Source organism: Diorhabda carinulata, chromosome 8 (genome assembly GCF_026250575.1).
Source record: "Diorhabda carinulata isolate Delta chromosome 8, icDioCari1.1, whole genome shotgun sequence".
In the NCBI taxonomy this organism is placed as follows: Eukaryota; Metazoa; Arthropoda; class Insecta; order Coleoptera; family Chrysomelidae; genus Diorhabda; species Diorhabda carinulata.
Genome location: NC_079467.1, coordinates 6,781,072 through 6,797,776, shown reverse-complemented (window position 1 = coordinate 6,797,776; position 16,705 = coordinate 6,781,072). Strand labels below are relative to the sequence as shown.

Here is a 16,705-nt window from a genome sequence, read left to right as displayed (position 1 = left end):
AAAAACAATTTCTTCTCTAAACATAGAGATCCCAAATATCAAATAATGTGCGCTTGATCCAATTACTTTTAAATCGATGAGAAGAGGAATACAAAGTTGTATGGATGAGAAAGTTAAGACACAATGGACGCAGTAACTAATACCAGTAAGAGTTGAGTGGAAACTACACTTACCACTAATCATGGAAGTTTTATCAAAAATAAGAAGAGAAATAGAGAAAAAACGTAACAAATATACTACCAACAACCAACTTAGTGATGATACCGACAACACGTAACATATGATGATAGATTATACAAAATTTAACGAGATAATCGAAAGTGAAAGTCCGCAAAAACGCATCAACGGCACTGGGAACGTGTTACTGTTTTTTCTTCACATTTTCACATCCAATGAATAAAAAAATGTACACCTAAAACTTTCAAAAATAACTGTTAATTGTTCGGAATAAGTTGATTAACCATCTAGTAAAACGATGTGAAGTACAATTTTTTGTTTATATGAAAAAAAATTAGTGTATTTCTTAAAAAATTTCAAATAAAATTAATACTTATAGCATTAATTAAATGAAAAATACGGTGAAAAGTTTTATAAAATTATATTTATTTTGATTTACTTACTTTCTTAAAAATTCTTGTCGAATATGACTTCATGGCGAGTTCTTGGTATTAATGCCAATAAAGGAAATTGAATAAAATTATGCTATCTTGATTTAAAAATAGTAGTTTATGTAACAAGTCCCGAAAGTGGTCTTTTACTGGACGAGTGGGCAAATTGCCAGCCTGCGAGTCCAGTAAAAGAGCACTTTCGGGACGTATTATGTACAATATTTTTTTTAAATACAAATATAAACATTATTTTTGAATAGTTATATTAAACGTACAATTATTAGCATTATTTATCTGTATTTCAAAATTATTCGTTGACGTGAGATTTTTTCAATTGCTTACATTATAATGAGTTTCTGAGACAATTTCGTGTTTGAGTTACCTGCTTTTTGAATTTTGTTAGCTATATCAATCTTATTCTGAACTGGATCCTCAATGTAGCCTTCGACAACTTAAGATGAACTCCAACCACCATGTCGTTTTCAGTTTATGATGTCAGCACCTTCGTTAGCTAGCAAAGTCGCCGAACTACGCATAAAGCAATACCCTGTGTATTCCTTTGGGTTTGGCAATTTCAAAAATGTAGCTATTTTGGAGGATGCATTACCTTCAGTATGTATGCCTACAGGTTGTTTATTAAATTTTCCTTTATTGTAATTAATAAAGAGACGTTGATGAAGAACGTTGGTTGGGCGTAGCGCTACATACTTCCTGTACAAATTTAGCTCATTTTCCCCATTAAGAATAAAATGATGTTGATTTGTTTGTTTTGTTGTTTGAAATCTTAACCAAAAGTATAGTTTGTTTGTCTTTTATGTCGTCAATTAATATATTAGTGATTTTTTCCCGTCGACATGCACCAGTATAACCCATAATCAACAGCACGTTGGTCATTAGATATTGTTCGTCTGAAGCTTCTACCAAAAACTTATCGATATCCTCTTTATTAAGTAGTTTCTTTGCTTTATACCTTACGGATTTTTTCTTCATAAACGCTGTTAATTTAAAATATTTGCTTATGTCGATATTTCTTCTGGTACGTAGCCTTCAGCATCGAATATAAACTCCACAACGAAAAAGATTTCAGCGTTTCTGATTTTTCTGACAAATACGCCAATAACACATCCTCACAAATATTCATTACCTTCTATTCCAGGCACATCTTTTCAAAAATTTGGTATGTTTGTTCATATCGTGTCCGGGACTTCGACGGTAATAAATCAAACGTTGCTTGGGTGGCCGTCTTAACAATTTCATCTGGTATAATTTCAGCTTCCATTGATTCACAATCATCATCATCATTTTGAATATCCATTTTATAATAAATGTCAACTATTTTATGATTTTTTTCATTAAAGATAGGCCAGAAAATAAATAAAACTGAGTCCGGTAAAAGCTTTTATCGGACTATCAATAATTTTCTGGCTCGGTTCGACAAATTGAGATTTTCTGACCTAAAAATAAACCGGAAAGTACTAATTTCTAGCCCGTTTTAAAACAACCTATTTATGGGGATATAGCTCAGTGGTAGAGCATTCGACTGCAGATCGAGAGGTCCCCGGTTCAAACCCGGGTGTCCCCTTATTTTACATAAGGACGGAAATTTATTTTTAATTGGTATATACATTTTTTCCTTGTTTACTTATTGCTTATTTTGAGTAAAGTAATAAACAATCTAGCTACATTATTTTGATTTGAATTCTAGATTTGATTGAGTCAAACAACAGATTGCATGTTTTTAATCCTGATATTGATAATGAATATTTTTTATACAAATACATATAAGTACTTTGAAGCTTAAAATTGAGCCCTTCACACTTGACACTCATTATATATTATATATTTAGAATCAATTCAACCTTTTTTTTTCATAAATTCAATTAATTTCACTGGTGGAGAAAAAATTGTATTATCTCAAGAATGAATAGCATATCGTGATAAAATTGACCTATACAAATACGAAAATATGAGAAAAATAATTGTAACACGACAGGTTTTTATGTTACATTTATAAAACCATATTCATTGGTAAATTATTTAAATATTTATTAAAAAAATAATTTCACGTTTTTAAAATCGTATATATTGACAATATTGATAGTTTACATCTCATAAACATGCCTCACATTTATTAAAAACAAAAACCGTTAAATCACTTTAAATATCAAATAGCTCCACTTTTTCCTTGGATCCATATCGTTACCCAAAAATCCCCTCACTACATTAACAAATTCCTTCCATGCTCCAAGTTTCTGTCTGGTGAGCTTTTTTGCAAAATTGTCATCGTCCAACAATTTTCTTATTTGTGGCCCAATAAAAATACCTTCCTTTAATTTGGCAATACTCAACTGGGGAAAGACTTCCCTTGAATCCATCACCCTCTTTATCCATATCCTTTACAAAGTTTTTCATCAATCCAAGTTTAATGTGAAGAGGGGGAGAAGGACATTTTTGGGAACTACAAGGGATATAAACTCAACATTTTGAGCTACTGGTTGAAACTCACTTCTTGCTTGCCAATTTTTTTACATAGTGGCGAGCTACTGCCCGACTGTCCAATTGACAAAGAAAAGCAATGTTTCGTAAGCCCTCCCTGAAATCCCATTAAAATTCCAATCACCTTCAGGTCAACACATATCTGCCACTTATACTGGTAGATAATTTTGTCTGAAAGCAAGAAAATATTTCCATAAGTTTCTTTCATCTTCATCACAGAATGAGCAACTGGTATAGACGGTTTTAAATTTTCACTGTGTAATAACACTGCTTTTAAACTGTGTTTAGACGAGTCGATAAATAGGCGCCACTCACTGGGATTATGCTCAATATCGAGTTCCTTCATTAGACCATCAATATACGTACACACACACAACGAATTTTCCATACTGTAGAATTTTTCTAAAGGTCCTAATTTTTGTCTCTTCGGCTAACAAGTTGCATTCCTTAAGACGGGAAGCAAGAAGTTCAGATTGTTGCTTCGATTACTCCAAATCGCGAGCTAAATCATTCAACACACTTTAAAAAATCAAATGTGACTCGCCGGAACTGGTACTTGGAGTAAAAATAGGGTCGGTGCATTGTCCTGTTGATACTTTGACTCCAGTATCTTCTAAAACAATATTTTGCGGATCTAAAGGCACAATCAGTACTGGTAAATCTTCGTTATTGGGAACAGGTCGTCTAGCAGACGGCAAATTTGGATACTCGATCTTGTGCTTTTCTTTTTTAGAATAGCCTTCAGTCTTTGTTAGACAAAAATATCAGTCATCAAAATGGTTTAGTAGGCTCCCGCAATACCAATGGAATTGCAAAAGACATGCTTTTTTTCTTCCCATTCATCCACTGCACTAATGACACGCTATAACTAACACAGCACACGTGGGGGACCCAATGCTCCAATGAGAGTACAAAAATAATTGAAATAAACTTTTTTCACATTTTAGGAAAATGGCCTGGACTGCGATTTCACCATAAATTCTCCACAAATATAGTAAAATTTGTCAGGAGAAGTTTTGCAACTGCGGCGCGTCTGACTCGACATCTTCGTCTTTATAATAACTTTTTGCACTATAAACAAAGAACCGCTTACTATGAAACTCAACAGAGTACCAATTTTTAATGTTATTTTTATGTTTCTTATTCTGAATAATACAGTTGAGGTATTTTTTTGGTCATAAAATTTACCTACCTGTTAATGTAAACAAGGATAATTAACCTATTGAAAAATGGTACGTGTTAGGGCTTGATAAATATTTTCTCTATTATTGGACGGGTATTTCCATTTAAAAAATAAAGGTCTCGCATGTGTTACGAAAATCTTGTCGGCCAGTGTTTTCTTTTGGCTACAAAAAACTATTTCACAATAATCAAACAATGACTATCAAAAATGGTGTAAGTTTTTGCTGTCTTTTTAAATAACCTCCGGTCAATATCATTAAATTAAAATTCAGTTTATGAAGAAGAGAATAATTATTTTTATATGTACTGAGTCTGCAAGCACATAGCACTTGTATAACCAAAAATGATCCGTTCGAGAAACTTTGATTAGATACTGGCGTCAATAACCTCAATTCTATATAGAATGAGGAATTATGGTGTATGTAATAGAAACTTAATTTCTTCACAGTAATTTTATTTAACTATACAGAAAACTCAATATTTTTTTTAACAATATAAAAGGGAGAAATCAGTTTTATAAGGTGTTATTTTAATGCAATTTTATTCACACAAGTCAACTGCTAGATATGCTAACAGCCTATTCATGCCAAACTTTTCTGTTTAACAGGAAATACTCATGATATAGAAACACATACCGAGTGGTGACTCGATCTTAGAGCTATAGAATTCAAACTAAGGGAAATGGAAAAAATCTAAATATTCTTGCCCCAGCAAATGAGAAAATGATAATATTTTTGTATGAAAGTGGAGTATAGCATTTCGGACAATATCTAGAAGATAATCACTCTGTAAAAGAAAATAAAGCCGTGAGCAGCAGAGCTCCATCACGAAAGTCGAATTTTTCGTCGAATGAAGAATTTAACTAATACACAAACAAATCTTTCCATAAAATGAATTTCTTGGAAATGATATCAATTCTCAATCTTATTTCTTTATATGGAAAATTTGCTATTCCTCAATAACTTTTCATTTCACAAGTTAACTCTCTCTCTCTCTCTCGAATGAAAATTCATAATTTCAATAGACCCGATGGTCTCGAACCCTCTTGTCCTCTTCGAAAATGGGAAGTAAAAAAAATCACCCTAGCAACGATAATACTCGTATTATTCATTAAATAGGAGGTGGTCCAGTTCAACAATTACAACGATCAAAATGATTGCATGCTAAGTTCGAACCCTCTAGTTAAACTTTTTCTGACCAAAAAATAAGAAAATATAACAAAAATGACCATTAAATGGAGAGGGGTGGAGATGGAAAGTTTCGACCTTAGACAGGAAATCATCTCGCAACTAATTGAACCTACATGTGAAATTTCATTTTTCAGTCGCTTTTCGTTTGACCTGCAGAGGTGAGCAAAGGTCAAAAACCACTTTTTTGCACTGCGACCCCTCGAAATATTCATTTGTTCTCAACCAAACTCTAATAACATCAATCCGCCGCCAAAAAAGCCACGTATGCTAATTTTGAACCAAATCGGACCCATAGCAATTGCTCGAGAGACGAAAATAAGAATTGTAGCTTAAACAGATATATATATATATATATATATATATATATATATATATATATATATATATATATATATATACAGACATTTGAAAAACCATCATAATCGTGTTCAGGAGGTCTCAAAACAAAGGAAAAATGATGTGCCCCCCATTTTTCTTCTAGTCATGCCTACCGTAATAGTCTAATTTTTCCTTGAAAAATTCGACTAATAAGTTGGTAAAAAATAGCAGAGAATATTGAAAAAAATACAAAATAAAAATGTTTGTGTCGGTAGGTTATAGCGCAGTGAAGAATTTTTTATTAAAAGAATTTTTGTCCTTCACTTTTTTATGAGACAAATAATTTTTATAATTAATAGACTAAGGTCGATTATTTTTCAAACTAAAAAAATGAAGTGGGATGAAACCATTTCAGGAAGGAATAAAATATAACAAAAAAGAAAAAAGTACAGGTGGTGAGTTTTTGCACACAAAAATGGTTTATCTTGATTTGCGCTAAGCCTACAAGACCCACTGAAAAAAGTTGGATGACAAAGTTGCACCTGGTGAAAATTCTATAGCTACACTTGTTCCATATAACCTCAATATTAATGTGAAAAATTCAAATAACCAATTTGTTGGTTTTTCATTATTATCTCTGAAAAAAAAATTTTTGTACGAAATTCTGTATTTCTGTGGAAACTTACCTTTTTATGTCCTAATCATACATGTAATGTGTTTTATTTTGAATTTTTATTTTTTTATTTTATTTTGACTTAATATCGAAAAGGTACCCTAATTTTCAATTGAAAATTTTCATGTCCAAATATCGACTTTTTAGAAAAAAACCTGTAGGCTTGCTGTTGAAACCTATACTTTCTGATGGGGCAAAAAAAATATTTTCTTTTGGTAAATGTTTTCAGAAAATGCAGAAATCCTCGAATTCGAAAATTAGTCTTGAATTATTTTTAGCTAATTATTTATCAATATTTTACACTTTAGTTACTTATGTTTATCAATGTAACATGGAATCCCACTTTTCCTGACTAAAAAAAGTGCAAAATAATAATAAAATGCTGAGGAATTTGCATTTTTATTTCAGAAAAAATTTTTTGGATTCCAGATTTTTCGCATTTTCTGAGAAAATTTATCATAGTAATCATTTTTTACACCATCAGAAAGTAGAGATTCCAATCAACAAAATGTTCGCTGACTTTTTTTAAACAAATATAATATATTTATTTGAGAATTTTCAATTCAAAATTTTTCGAAAAAAAGATTTATAAGATGGAAATAAACAACCTACAGGTTATTTGAATTTTCCACATGAATTCTGAGGTTATGTGAGAAAAGTGTAAATGATAAATTTGAAGAATTTTTTATTACCTAAAATGTTGCCAAATAGTTTTTCTTGAGAATTGTAGTTTCCCCACAAATAGAGATATACCTTTTGTTACCCTAAAATACACTTCCGTAAATAATTTTTTTCCCCATTTTCACCACATTCTCTCCTTTCGCCAATAGGTTTCAAACAAATGAAAATAATTAAATATTCACTCAAAACCGAATAGTAAAGGATCAATAATTGATTAATTTTATTAATGCTACATAAGGAAGAAACTGAACATGTTCTTCCGAAATGCTAATGAAAACAAAAGCAGCTCTGACAGAGGTCCACAGAGTGTTTGCACCTCCTCTTCTTAGTCCCAGGGATCGATGTTACTTTATATGCAAATAAGGGATTCCTACCTCAGATTCAGGCTCTGCCAGCAGTTGAGTATCCTCTATGACGAGAGAATAAGAGCAACGCTACTGTCCTTCCGCTAACCATCTCATTGGTTGATGATTTGTAGCATTCCAGAAGAAGCTTGTTGTTGTCATTCCTTGCAATAACATCGGTGCCACTGCGCTGTATATGCGAATCTGTTTGAACCACTGTAGTTGTTTTTTAGCAGCAAGGTAATCATTAGCTACATTACAGCTACATTAGTCTACATAACAAAAGCGTACTTTCCTTGAGATAGAATGTCTCCTTCACCCCCTTTGCGCTTGTATACTCCTGATCTGTCAGATCGCCTCTTTTGGATTCATCCATGAATTAGATGTCATAATCTGAAGACAATCTAAGCTTTGCAGATGCTCTCAGCTTTAGGCTAGCTGTTGCGGTATTGACCTTGCCGCCTCTGTTCACTCCCTCAATCAGAATATTATAATAACTAACTCAGTCCTCAAGATAAGTAAACTTTCATTTATCCTAAATCAGTGTTTGTTAATTTAATAGATAAAAGTGTCCAACATATCAGTTCGTGAATTCAGATGGATACATAATAAAAAAATCAGAAACTTGATTGAGAGAGAATAATAATTATGATGATAATAAATTCAAAATTAGAATAAATGGATGTTATAATCAATTCTAAACCAAAACATCAAAAAGTTAATCAAATAAAGTAAAGTGGGGAGAGTGCAGACTGGTTTTTACAAAGTTTATTTTTTAATTAATGGAATTTTCATTTGTTTTTCAAATTTTAGCATTATTTCCATAAAACTTAGACTTGTTCATAAATTAATAAAGGGAATCACAAAAATTTTGTTGAAAGTGATAAGCTCAAGCTGCATGTAACTATTATTATTTTTTATACTCATATCATTCACCGTATTTCTTATTTCTTAGTATTTTAAAACTGTTACCTGAAATGTCGTTTATCTACTATGTCTTGGTTGAGTACAATCTCTATTTGAGTATTATATAGTATCCTTCCAATTGCTTTCAAACATCCTACAAAAAGGTAAGCTACTGCTGGTTTTTCCGTTGTGAAGTCCAATTGTAAATTGTCGGCATCGATAACTGTACAAACAAACGCTTCGGCTTCATGTCCGTTTTCGCGACCGTTTTCTTGATACTTCAAAACATCATAGACACCATCCAAAGTTGTGAGAAATTCTTTGAGATTACCACCAAGACACATAAAAGCCCGTTCAGTACGACCGGTGAGTGAAGACATTATTAATTCTTGTCCAAGAGAATCGAAAAATAAGCTTACATCTATATCTGAAAGAGAAAATATAGGCTAAAACATAAATAATGTTGGTTGCTCAATAACGTTTACCATTTAATTAGACTTATTATGTTTATCGTTTCTGTTTTCGACCAATTGTTTATGAATAGATGTCGTGTAGATCACTTAACTCATTCATATGTTCTTAATTGTTCAAAGCTAATCAGTCTCAGTCTTGTTGTACAATTCAAAAGTGGCCAACTGAATATTAAAGATGATCCTCGTGAATAACTTCCGAACAGTTTATCAATGCCAGAAAACAAAATACAAGAGATAATTATGCACAATCCTCGATTAACAGAAAATTTTTGTCACACACGCACGCTATCCAGCAGTTGTCGGTTTTTCAACGAACGTTAAAGGATTTACGGCACATAATGATGTGGACATACTAACTCCCGTCACGCTAATTCATGAAGAAAATTTATTATTTGTGTCGCATAGGATTTCCAAGTTTGGTCGTTCTTGCTCTGTATTGTATTTCTTTTTGTGTTTTCAGTACTACCTAAGTGCAGTTTTCATTATTATTAATCATCTCATTACCAAAAAGAAGGCCAAACAGAGGTTGAAGAATCTGTATGTAAATAGAAAGGAATAGCATTTACTAAATATATTATCCCTGGATGACAATACTTGGTCATTTTCGAAATTTTTTGCTCATGTCTTTTGCAGACTTTTAGACCCTAATATTTTTGATTGTACCACAAACAGCGAAGCAAGACACGTACGAGGATATATTGAAAAATTTTTTGCCTACTATAGAACCAAATAAAATTTCAATGTCAAAATATTTTATTGCTCAACATATTCTCCTTTTAATTGGATACATTTATTACAGCGAACCTGCAACGTCTCTAGACCTTTCAAAAAAATGTTTCTTCTTGCTCTGCAAACCAGACCTCCACAGCCTTTATTACCTCCTCGTTGAAAGAAAATTTACGACCTTTCTAATATCTTTCCAGTTGAGGAATGAGATGATAGTCGGACTGAGTCAAATCTGGTGAATAAGGAGGGTGTTCTAGTAATTCAAACCCTAAATCACGAATTTTTTGCATGGCAACATGAGATTTGTGAGCAGAAGCGTTGTCCTGCAATAACAAAATACCTTTGGATAGCTTTCCGCGTCTTTTCTCTGTAATTTTTTCCCGGAGAGTAATCAGTAATGTTGAATAGTAACCTCCAGTTATTGTTCCACCCTTATCCAAAAAATCAATCATGATTACTCCAGCACTGAATATTTCATACGAACGCATTCATCATACTGTTCACGTCAATTTGTACATGAGAAAAATTGCTGGTAAATAGATCCCCAAATGTTTGAATGTTGACCAAAAGCGTGCAAGGGTAGAAGCATCGCGTTCGATTTGTGCTCGATTTGAAAATGATGTAGACTTCTTAAGCCAAATTGTTAGTATGGATGAGACTTGGATACATTTCTACGATCCAGAAACAAAGCAACAATCGATGGAATGGCGACACTCTGGTTCTCCAAGACCTAAGAAGTTTCGTGTTCAAAAATCTGCTGGAAAAGTTCTTGCTTCAGTTTTTTGGGATTGCCATGAAGTAATCATGTTTGATTTTTTAGATAAGGGTATTCAAAGGTGTTTTGTTTTTGCAGGACAACGACCCTGCACACAAATCTCGTATTGCTCGTAAATACTGTAACTGGGAAGTGAGCTGAAGATGGTCTTCTACAGAAGCAGTTCTAATGGAGGGATACAATGTAATATTATTCCCTGCATAATTTTCAATATTCTTGATGTAAAATAAACAATAATATAAAATCAGATTTTCATAAAAACTAACTTCTTCCTCAAGATATTTAAACCTCAATTCATTTAGTTGGTATAAAGAAGAAACTCAAGAGAAAACAATAATTATTATATTCCTAAAAGTGTATGATGTATCATATTTTGGCTGAAGTAGTTTTGTTTCGGAAAGAACTCTGTAAAATAGATGCCGCATTCGTTAGCACAGGAATGGAACACACTCATATGCGAAAAAGTAATAGGCTAAGGAGAGGTACGAACTATTAGTTTTTTGACGAATAAAATTTTGTGAATTATTTCCTGGCTGGTAATACAATGAATATATATTATTATCCAATTTTTTGGATCAACTGGACTGTAAATTAGAGAACGCAAATTTTTACTTCAGAAACTTTATAAATTAGAACTTCTCTGAAATAAGAGGATTGAAGGGAAAGTATATTCAATAATCTTTCAAACAGCAAATCGTGTTTTATTTATCCAACGATGAAATTAATTAAACAGTTTTTTTATTGAATGTGAACAAATTCAGCCAAAAATAAGTTCGAATTAGTATTGCTAGCTTTCACTACTTTGTGTACCATTTGGATTAAAATTACAACGACATTCATATTTTTATGAGGCTATCAATAATGCTATAAACTAAGTTTATTAGATGTAAGGAAGATTAAAAGTTATAATTTGATAATGTTTGGTCTGCTATAATAAATGAATGAACTGACATTTATTCTCCTTTATTGCATAGTATCTATGGTATAGTTTTCAAATAGTAGGCATTAAACTCTTAGAAATTATGGTCACATTTTATCGTTGTTCGGGCTCTCCTTGTGTCGAATGTGAACTTTTATAAAAGTTTGAAACGGAACTTACTCCTATCGAAATAATTGAAAATAGTTATTTTTTCACTCGTTTATGTTATACAGAGTGTTGAACATATAGAAATATGATAACTAAAGCTCAGAGAAGTGCTCTACTTAGGGTAATAGATGCATATAGAACAACATCCATAAAATCGGCTCAAGTAATTGCCGGTTTCCCCCCAATAGACCTCATGATCGAGGAAAGATGTTTTCTATTAAAATAGGAGGCTGATTGGCGGGAAACAGAAGGATAACAAGGCAGAGAACCCTTAAAAGATGGCAGGAAAGATGGGAAAAACAAACAAACAAGGCCCAATGGACAAAAAGGCTTATACCAGATATTAAAAAATGGATGAATTTTAAACACAAAACAACCAACTATTTTGTCACGCATATTCTTATAGGACATGGGTCGTTCAGCACCTTTACTAAAAGAATTAAAAAAACAAACAGGAACATAAGTGATACCTGTGAGCAAAGGGACGACTCATGTCTTGTATGAATGTGCGAGATGGAATTAATAGAGAAGAGAAATAGAACAGAAGATTAACAAAACATTGTCGAGAGAAGATGAGTTAATCGAATTCATGATAAGCTCCGAAATAAATTGGAAAAATGTAACAGAATTCATTACGGCAATAACGATGAAGGAGGAAAAGGAAGACAGAGAGACGAAAGGGAGAAATAGAAAGTAGAAATATAGTGATTTAGGAAGGTGTACTGAAGTCTCTGCCCTACCGGTACACAGTTACTTCCAAGGACGTTCTAAAATGGAGAGTGGTTTAGTGAGGTGAAAGCCCCACACGAGCTCTCAGTATTGCACAGCCCGCTGAAAGGATGGCATTACCTTCCTATATTACCTACCCTACCACTAGGTCAAAATAAAAGTTTAGATTAGGTTATGTTATGTTAGGTACCGTCTTAATACCTGCAAATGTGCGCTCGATGCTCATATATAATCTGTGCGCTCGAACCACAGTACCCTCGATGCACGCATTCACGAAAAATTGCCTTCAGGCACATCTAAAGCCCTTTTTAAGCAAAAGTAGCAAGTACTAGGTTCACACATTTCTTCTTCTTCAATGAATCCATCCATCTTTTTGGAGGTTTTCCTAAGGGTCCCTAGTTTAGCGTCTCGTGCGATCATTGCTAATCTTTCTCTGGTCATTTTGTCCACGTGTTCGTTCCAAGCTCTTCTATGTTTACGTCCCCATCTGATTATGTCTTCCACCTCACATTCGTGTCTTATGTTTGTGTTTCTCTTTCTGTCTCTTTGTGTGTACCCGCATATGTTTCTGAGTATTTTCATTTCTGTTGTTCGAATTATGTTTTTAGCTCTTTTGTTGTCCGCTCTTGAATCGATAGCATATGTCAATATGGGTCTAGCGTATGTTTTAAATTTTACCCTTTTGTTCATACTGGTATTATTCCAGATAATGTCCCTGAGTACGCCTGATAAATGACTGGTTTTGTTTGATTGCCCTTTTACTTCATTTATTCTGATCTGGTCTGCGCTTATTTGTGTGTATAGGTAGTCAAATGACCTGTTTTATGGTTTTATTTTCTGGGGTGAGTTTGCACCTCATAGGTTCTTTGAAGATGACAAGGGTTTTAGTTTTTGCGGTGGATACTTGCATGTTAAAGGTTTTGGCTTTTACGTAGAATGAATATAGGAGCTGTTGTAAGCCTTTTTCGCTCTTTGCCACAATTACAGCGTCATCAGCATAACAGATTAATTTTATTGCGCCCGTTGTGAGTGAATATCCTCTTGCTGTATTCTTGGCATGATTTATTATTTCGTCCATTATCAGGTTGAACAGTTGCGGGCTTAAGGAGTCTCCCTGTCGGATAACAGTTGGTATTTTTATTTCCTCTGCAAGGTTTCGCATAGGTCATGTTCCATTTCGGAAGTAAAGTTTTCCCAGAAGCTTTGTTTTATGTTTCACACATATAAATTTAAGAAACTTAGTTGTTGACAAATACACAGATGTGTAGATATGTAACTAAAATAATATGTGAGGTTATAAATATATTGAAGGTTATATTATTATACATAATAGATTATGTATAAAAAATTGTCTACATATCGCGAGAAGTGGCAATTCCTGTTCTACAACTCAGAGACTGACGACTTCTCGGTAGATAATATACACACAATGACTCTTCGGAAACTATAACTTGCTAATACTAATCCAGAACGAGATTCAAATCATAATTTCTGAACGTTGATCAATTTTCGGTGGAAATTTCAAATTTACAACATGATAATCAAGAACTTTTGATTATTGGTACTTTTTGAGCGTTAATTATTCCATAATATTTATTTTGTTGTATAATAGATTCTAGATGTTTGATAATTGTTATTGAGCAGCTATTTTTATGCTGAAATGCCGAAAAGTATAAAATATTTTATTATTTTCAATACGAAGTATTCTGGTCATGAGAATTAATAGTAGTCAGCCATTTAGGAAGATAAATAATTTTTAATGTTCAAGAAACCATATGCAAATATAGCAACCTGCAGCTGATCTTATTTACCCACCGATCTACCAGAGTAGAAAGTATCCTAGCATATGCACTAGCACTTTAACTAACCTAAAGAAATGAAAACATGACAAAAAAGTGATAAACAGCATACAACAGATACGAATTCTTTCAATATAAACTGGATTATACTGGCAACTTTAATTTTTCATCCGAAACACGTAGCATTCACGCACAAAAGGACCAAAAATGTTAGTTCCAACTTAGTTCCAATGTCGGGTACTTTTTTGACGCGGTTCAATAAAACTGACTTTCCATGGCCAAAGTTTTAATGTCAAAAGGGGAAGCAAAACATTTGTCGAAAGACATGCGCACTACGACCACACGATATGTCCAATCAAACCAGCGTCCAGCGTTGGAAGCATTGAACGTATCTTGTGGTACCGGATTTAGTTCTCGAAAATTCATCATGATCGAATTAATTAACCAGATCATAGTTGTAGAAAAGTTCTCTATTGTATTATAATGTAGGTTAATGCGATCAGCTGACGGGTTGTTTCGTTTACTTTTGTTTTTTTTTTGAACCTAAAATAATATAATATATCTTCGATCTTGCGATTTTTCTACTGTTTGTATGATATTTTCATAAAATACATGTATGTCTGTGAATAGCTGATAACAATTCTAACATAAAATGTATTAGACACAGTGGCGAATTTACAGATTGGCAGCCTGTAAGTTATGATCTTCTACTGCCTGTACTGGGTTCAAGTAAGATTCTTGATTATTTTCACAGCAAAGAACTGTTAAAAGACATGATTTGAAGCTAAGATCAATCATATAATACTTTAATAAGGTAAGGTATGTTTTGAAAATATTCAAGTATTCAACACTTATATAATATAAATAAAGAGAAACGTTGATACATATTTTTTTTACTATACTCACAGTTCAACAACAAAATTATTAAATATATTGATGTACAAAAACTTGTTCATTAGTTCTAAGCTAAAGCGTTAGGCATTTCTTGGTTTTGAATCGATAGTAAATAGTTCTCTACTTTTTTCAAGCAATAAAAGCTTCTACAATTTTACAATGGTGTAAACAGAGCAATACGAAGTAAAAAGTGTACGTAGTCCTGAACTAATTCTATTTCTTGATCATTAGGATGAAAATTTTTCAGAAAACTACCATTTCTGTCAGAATCGATGATATCAACTCATTCTATTCTGTAAGAAAATTTCAAGCTAAATCCATTATAGTACTCTTGCCGTTTTGATATTACGGATATAACACAACTAGAAACATGTTAACTCCAAGTAATCACTTGCAGCCATTCCAATATCTTCATCAGGTGTTTCATCAAACATTCTTATTTGTTGCTTTCTCCATTTCTCTAGTATATTCTTTCTACACGCTTAGTTCCATCGCCATTTCTTTGAAAAACTTGAAACTCTCTTGTTCGCCTAATCAAAACTTCTTAGTGTGAATAATATTTTTATTTCCATTTTGTGAATGGAAATAAAAAATTGCTGGACAAATTCTGCCGCCCGACAATTGAATTGGAGTCTAAGAAAAACTATTAAAAAGTTATAAATTAGACCACTGAATAATCAAAATAAAAGGTTTTTGTAGGTTAAGTTGTAAATTTGAAATTGTCACTTAAAACAGAACGCAACCATCTGAACCTTTGATCAAAATCTCATTCTAGGTTAAAATCCACAATCAGCTGATAGGGAAGTTTCCTGATTCCAGATAATAGTTCGGTATAGCCCTTTTCTACCAACAATTACGACAGAAGGAACGTTGTCGTATAGAGGCAGAATATTGTAGAACTTATTTTCATTGCGAAAACCGCCGTCTATTTTACTATGACGTGTAAATGACTAAGCAATATATAATAGAATAAAATAATTTCATAATCTGACAACAATGTCATTTTTATGAAATTTATTGCACACTATTTAGATACAGAACACAAATATTTATAAAAATTTAGTTTCATTGTGTCGATTCCTGAAGATGTACATGAACTTGGTTGTGGAGATATCTGTTCAAAACACATTTCCATAAATTTCATTGGAATAGAAAAAAATTATCCAATAAAATATAAGTTAAAATAGATGGAGATATTGGAGAAGTTTATGAACACACTGAAAACGCTTTTAGAAAAATGGAATTTGAATCACTTCATGTTATAGAGTAGTTACTAGTACAGAAACCTATTGACTAGATAAAATTCAATTGATGTCAATGAACTAAATTAAAAATAGTACGTACAAAAATAGTAAGGAAGATAAACAATATAATTGCATCACCTCTCAAAATTTGCAAGAGTACTTGAGCCAGGGTTGTATACTTCCCAATGGTAGTTAAGCCAGAATCCCTGTCTACTTTGATAGTTATTACGGCTCAAGAAATAAGTTCCCCTTCTGTCGATCCTAAGACTAACAACTAAGAGAACACAAAGCCTACGTACAAGGGGTAAAATTTCTTTCTGTGAACATTTAAACGTGTTATAATAATTTATTTATAGTGGTCTCTAAGCGGAGGTACTTGTTGGATGGTATATATAGATTAAGCTTTTAGTGTAAAATAGTCGATTAAGGGATGGGACGTAAACCACAACGATAGAAACTCGTTAAGCATCGCCGCTTGCACTCGCAATAGTAGTCCAGTTGTAGTTCCTTCAAGTAGAAAGAAATACAATGTCAGAGTCCAACTCTACAAATACTACGTTACTTATATTCTTCTGACAGT

General features: G+C 32.7%; 1 protein-coding gene and 1 non-coding gene across 8 annotated transcripts in view; one reads left to right on the top strand and one right to left on the bottom strand.

Annotated features, from left to right (window-relative positions):
* LOC130897029 (head-specific guanylate cyclase) overlaps positions 1-16,705 on the bottom strand; it is a 150,313-nt gene that overhangs the window by 34,613 nt on the left and 98,995 nt on the right. For all 7 annotated transcript variants that reach the window (XM_057805509.1, XM_057805511.1, XM_057805507.1 and 4 more), the window contains exon 5: positions 8,465-8,825. In XM_057805509.1, coding sequence (XP_057661492.1) covers positions 8,465-8,825 — 361 coding nt within the window. The remainder of the gene's footprint in view (positions 1-8,464; positions 8,826-16,705) is intronic.
* On the top strand, positions 2,119-2,190 carry Trnac-gca (transfer RNA cysteine (anticodon GCA)). Its single transcript has one exon. It is a non-coding gene; the product is annotated as a tRNA-Cys (tRNA).